The following is a 6160-nucleotide window of genomic DNA, read 5'->3' on the forward strand; positions in this document are numbered from 1 at the left end:
AAAAAAAAAAAATCTAAAAAAATGCTCAAAAACTGCTAATGCTAGAGCCATAATTTCTATGATTCTGATTCAATTGGTCTGGATGAGGCCCAGGGAACAGATTATTCTAAAATTGCCATTAAGGTGAAGAAACACTGAATTCAAATGACAAAAGGATATGTTTTAAAAGAGTAAAAACCCCTGTAACCTTTCCAAAAATATAATTAATGATTATGAAATTATCAAGAATATGATTAGAATTTAAAAACCTATTAACAAAGTGATCTCATGAAGGTTCATTTTTTTTCCAAATTTAAAAGTAGAAAGAAAAAGATAAATCAGTTTGTTTTATAAAATGGTTACAAATGTCCACAATTTGTTATCTAAGATGTAAGTGATTATATTCACTGAAGTTTAGCTGCTACCATCATTCCTGTCAAATGGCTTCAGTGCCAGCACCGGACCCTGATTGTTCTGCTGCATGGTCTTAGGAAGGCACTCTTGAGGCCTGGTCTAAGATGAGTTTATGATTGAAGATTAGCATTTTCTCAGAGGCAATCAACAGGAAAGAAAGTGACAGCGTGTATTTGCTACCATTCATTCAGCACTTGATTTACACACCAGGCACCTACTAGAGACTTGAAAATAATCTCACTTAATTCTCACAAGGTAACTTAAGGCTCTGAGATGTCATATTTTTGGCAAATATGTTTTATAGGCAGGAAATATTAATAGTAAGTTTAGAGTACAGATTGATCAGCAGGTCTATGTCATTGTTGCATTTTGTGAAATGGGAAATAATCACCGTAATTAACCAAAGGCAATCATTTTTAAAGTTCTTGCATGTTTTAAAGTTCTTACATGCTCTGTAGATTTCACCAATCCTTCAAAGGAGTTCAGAAACAATGTGCGGAGCTGTTCTCAGTCCCCTTTTCCTCACACCTCACATCCTACCCAGGGCACACTGGCTAGTCAGTCTAGTCAGTTCTCTTCCTGTGCTCAGAACCTAGTATAGTTGGTGATACATCAACAAAATGTCTATGCAAAAACCTCACCACTACCTCTCATTCTCAACTCAGGCCTCCATTAATTAAAACAGACTCCTAAACATTCCCCCTGCTTCTTCTACCCACCTCCTGGGGCATAGTCTGACCTCCTGCCAAGGGTTCATTTTAAAGATGCGCCTTTGCCTTTCGTCAATACATTCCAATGGTTGCCAAATCCACTGAGGTGAAGCCCAGTGATGGTTGTTTTCTTGGTCCTGGGGGTTGAACCTAGAAGCCCTGCATACTCTGGGCAAACCCTCAACCACTGAGCTGTGGTCTTGTTGTTCTTCCCACTTTGTATCTGAAGCCAACCACACTAATATTCCATGTTATCCTTGAATTCCCTCTGTAACCCAGACCAGCCTTGAACTTGTGATGTCTCTCTCCCTATGTCTGCCAAGTAGCAGAGATTACAGGACTGTGCCACCAGACACAGCCAAAATTCAAAGTCTTTACAGGAAGCAGGATCCAGTATCTTTCCCCGGCATCATTTCTTCCACTCCTCTTCCATTCCAGCCACAGGTGCCTCATTGTTGTCCTGGTGATATTCTAAGCATCCTCCCTTCTGGCTGTTTTAACTCCTTCTGGACCTCAGGTCCGGCCTTGGAAGGTTTCTGCTCAATAACTCTCGGTCTGTGATGACTTACTTCCTATCCTTTTACTTTACCAGAACATGTAATACTTTGCAATGTAGCAAGTATTCATCACTGTTTATCTGACCCTATCATTTAAATTTCACGAGATAAGATCTTATATCTTCTCCATGCCTAAAACAGGACCTGGCATGAAGTATATACTTGAAAAATATTTGCTAAATGAGATACAAATCATTAGTGCCAAAATCTAGATTCATAAACACTCCAGCTCAGACTCTCTATAGCACATGCCCTCTACTAGTTGATCTAAACAATTCTACCACTCCCAGGGAGACACTTCCACACACACATCATCAAAATCTAGGGTTACTCAATTCTATTTACATGTTTGCCTTCCTGTAAGTAACTTTCAAATGACTAAGCCTCGGGTTCTGATCACTTCATAGCTCTCCACATTTGCTGCTGAATCTTCTCACGCTGTTCTAAGAAAGTCAATCTCTCCCTCAAATGAGTCTGAGTCTCCTACCTACCACCATACTGATTAGGATGCAAACTTCTTTGGGGTCTCTGGCACCACATCTCATACATGAAAAAAAAAAAAACCTCTCAAATATTGTTAGTATTCTTTCCATTCCTTTCTCAAACACAAAACTCAGTAATACCTTGATATTCCCTATTCTCCATTGCCTTGTGACTCACCAATTCTCACGGTTGGTGGGGGGATGGTCTATTAACTAACATGAGAAAGGAGGAAAAAAGAAATTAAAAAAAAAAAAAATGCTTTATACGTTGTGACGTGACTCCGCTCTCACTCCCATTATCTAAAGGAGGGAGGAAGTGACATGGGCTGCCCAGACAGATGAGAACTTGGGTTGCCTTTCACAACTCAGCCCTGACAACTTGAAAGAGCAGGATTGACAGGTTCCTGTAGGGACAAATGAGACTGAACCTTAAAGGCACTTCTGTTGACTTTGGTGTTAACGGCTTCAGAAGAGATTTAAAAATTAAAAGGACACAGGCATGTGTCATCATAACTCATTTAACTCTTTCACTTTATACTGTTTCCCGCCCCCTACCCCAGGAAAAGCCTAATGGCACAGAAAGGGAGAATCAAATTTAATGTTGATTTTAAAAAGTACATGGTTTTTAAAATTTTTCATTCTGTTAATGATACAGAGACCATACATTATTGCAAACGCTGCAATAATAATAATATTTATTATATTTACAAAATATTCTATTTTTTTCAACTTTCTCTGGAACATAAATCAAAAGATCCTATTAAAAAATTAAGTAGTGTCCTTATCATAAAGAAAAATATGAAACGTACCTGAAGTTAATTTGGATGTGTGTATAAAACTTAAAGACTAATTAAATGTACACATAAATTGTAAAATCTAAGCCTCAGAGAAAAGAATGAATGAACACAGGCTAGTCTGTAAATCCTCATATGCTACACACTAGGAAGGCAAACATTTTGTTTGGTTTTTTGTTTGGTTTTGTTTTGTTTTGTTTTTTTGGTTTTTCGAGACAGGGTTTCTCTGTATTGTCCTGGCTGTCCTGGAACTCACTTTGTAGACCAGGCTGGCCTCGAACTCGGAAATCCGCCTGCCTCTGCCTCCCGAGTGCTGGGATTAAAGGCATGCGCCACCATACCCGGCGAAGGCAAACATTTTATTGCTTGTTTTTTACCAGAATAGTGTCATTTGTTTTATATTCCCTAAACTATCAAATATGCTAAAATTTAAACAGAAACAAACAAAAATCACTTGCAGCAACCGTGCATGAGAGTTAGCTCTCATTCAATAGTCCCCTGGACCTGAACTCCAGAAGCGCATTTCCGGAATGCACTGCCAGTAAGGATAGGTAACTGTCTAAACATCAGACTTTCTGCATACTCTCAAGTCATTGGGTTGAGTACAAGATCAGTCATCACAGGATGACTTACAAATATCAAATAGACTTATAACTCACAGTAGGTATGAGAAAGTCAGCAAAGAATACAAACAATGTAACTGTACAAACGTAAGAAACCATACAGGCCACTACCTTATTTCATTCAATTGCCTGACCCCACCTCCCCAAAGTTGGTTACACTCCTATATTCTTACGTTTCCTCGGAGAGATAATCCGTAGGCTAGTTCACACAGCTCTATCCACTGACTGTACGCCTTTTGATTAAAACAGAAACTCCATGAGGGGGACAGCCGCCTTTTCAGTCTCCTTAATTGGCGTCTGGATACACAAGGCAGGCATTCACCAAGCCATGAGCATGTGCTGAATAAGTAAAGGATGAAACTGAAGCCCAGAGAGGTCACAGAATTCCCTCAAGGTCACAGAGCCGGACTCAAGCCCAGCCTTTATCAGAGACTTATTTACCATAACCTTGCCTGTTTGCTCCTTCTGTGGCCACATCAATCTCCCAAAGCAGTGTGCTTCGACAAACGAGTCTCTTCAGTGTTTCTTTCTCTTCATTTTTTGTGCCAAAAAAACAAAAAACAAAAAAAAAAAAACAAACAAACAAAATACCCCAAAACGAAACACACTTCAAGTGCTTCACAAACAAACTAAAACTGTACTCAAATTTCATAAGTATACAGATTTTGCCCATAAAACAGAGAGGCACAATTCACAGCTCTTTGAGTTCCTCTGGAAATTAGTGTATGTGTTGGAAGTTTTATAAACAGTCAAGAGTAAACCTACTTACCAACTCAGAATGACCAGTGAAGTATCAACCTTTTATGCTTCTCTGGCCGACAAGAGCTCCTCTCAGATAAGCACGCTTTATCTGGCAGGTTATGCAAGGGGGCAAAATATCACTGAAGCCCCTTTACTTCCTTTTAAGCTCTGGACATACATATCAACTCTTAGGAAGTTTTAGATTCTGTGAAAAGGTGTCCCACCTCTGCCCATTTATTTTCTGACTCCCATCAATCAGATCCTTCACTGAAACAAATGACTCTAAACCAAATGCGAGTGCGGGATGGGGTGAAAGGGCAGACAGGGAAACATTTTCAGACATAAAACTGGAGCTGACACTGCTAGTAACGTCAGTTTCTCGAGGAAAGCCAAGGCCTCACGGATACAACTTGTGTAGCTTTCTCTGGTCACCTTCCTTGCAGAGTGAGCGGTAAGTCAACTGCCAAAACCCTTCTGCAAGGAATGTCTCTAGACCTAGGGTGCGTCAGGTTGAGCCAGGATGATTTGCTCGGAGTCTCAAAACTACTGTCAACCCAACCAGTAAAACCGAAAGGGACAGACAACCCCACGAAATGTGGCATGGCAAACCAGTAGGAATAAGCACGGGAGTTGAAAGTGGGGAAAACAGCCGCCGGGAGGGTAGAGGGATCAGAAGGAGTGGGAAAACAGGCTGGAGGAAGTGGGATCAGCAAAGAAGTCAAAGGTGACTGGAGGAAGAGGGATGAGATTCTGGAAGTGATGGGCGCGAGACAAGGGGGAGGGGACGCGAGCGGGCTGGGGGAGGGGGTGAAGGGTCTGGGGCGGGGCAGAAGAGAGAGAAGAGGCGGGATGAGGACCGCCAGGCCGGGAGGGTCTTTACCTGCAGCTCCGCCCGCTCCACCTCCCACTGGGCTCTCTCCACCTCGAAGCGGGCCCATTCGTGCTGCAGGAAGTGCAAGATCCCCGGGAGGCTGTACTGAGCTCGGGCCGCCCCCGCCGCAGCCGCCCCGTCTCCGGCCGCTGCAGCCTCCGCCAGAGGCCCGAGCCCCTTAGCACCGCCAGCTCCCGGGTGGTTGTTGCTGAAGAAGACGCCGGGCCCCGCCTGCTCGTCCATGGCGGCCGCACGAAGCCCGGGGAGCTCTCTGCCTAGGCGCCCAGCAGCGGCGGCAAACTGCGGCGGCCAGCTCTGCCTCCTCCCTCCGCCGCTCCCCGCCCACACCCCAGTCAGCAGGGAGCAGCCGCCCGGGCGCGGGGGCCGGGCGAGCCCGTGACGGGCCGGGAAGTGGGTCAACTGCGGCCCGCGGGGCTTGCCGGGAAATGTAGTCCCGGGGCGTGGCGAACCCCGCTCGTCTGTAGGCCTGCGCCTCTCGGAGGCGGGACCGAAGCCACGCCCTTTCCTCGCCACGCCCTCTCCTGAGGGCTGCGCGGGTTTCTTCTTCGGCGATGCGGCCCGCCGTTGCCCCTCGGGTCGCTCCGCCGCAGGCTCCCTTCATGCGGAAGTTCGCGAGCGGCGCTCCCTGTTGCATACTCACACGCGGAAGTTATCACGCCAAGTACCAGCCGTAGCTCCACTTAGTTTAGGGCTTCCTGGTCGTTTTGTTAAGAAATAGGCTCTGGGCAAGCCATCCGGTCGTCTGCCCCTTGTCGCCCATTTCGGGGTTCATCAAAGCCTCGACACTCCTGGACCACGGGTTGTCATCGAGCCTACCTTTCATCCCCAGAGGGGCTCAGTGCTTGTTAACAGACCAGTTTTCCCTTAGGAGGAGGCACTCTGGTCCTCTCTGTCTTTCTGCTAAGGTTTGACATTTGCCAGGAGGGCTTCTTCTAATTTCTAGTTTAACACTTAGTCTGAAATACTAG

At 44.9% G+C, this 6160-nt stretch overlaps 1 protein-coding gene across 2 annotated transcripts in view; it reads right to left on the bottom strand.

Annotated features, from left to right (window-relative positions):
• The window catches only part of Strn (striatin), an 89915-nt gene extending 84409 nt beyond the window's left edge, over positions 1-5506 (bottom strand). For both annotated transcript variants that reach the window (XM_029531240.1, XM_021217517.2), the window contains exon 1: positions 5181-5506. In XM_029531240.1, the coding sequence (XP_029387100.1) occupies positions 5181-5414 (234 nt within the window). In that variant the 5' untranslated portion in view covers positions 5415-5506. The remainder of the gene's footprint in view (positions 1-5180) is intronic.
• Positions 5507-6160: the final 654 nt, after the last annotated feature.

The sequence above is a fragment of the Mus pahari genome, chromosome 18 (genome assembly GCF_900095145.1).
Source record: "Mus pahari chromosome 18, PAHARI_EIJ_v1.1, whole genome shotgun sequence".
NCBI lineage: Eukaryota > Metazoa > Chordata > Mammalia > Rodentia > Muridae > Mus > Mus pahari.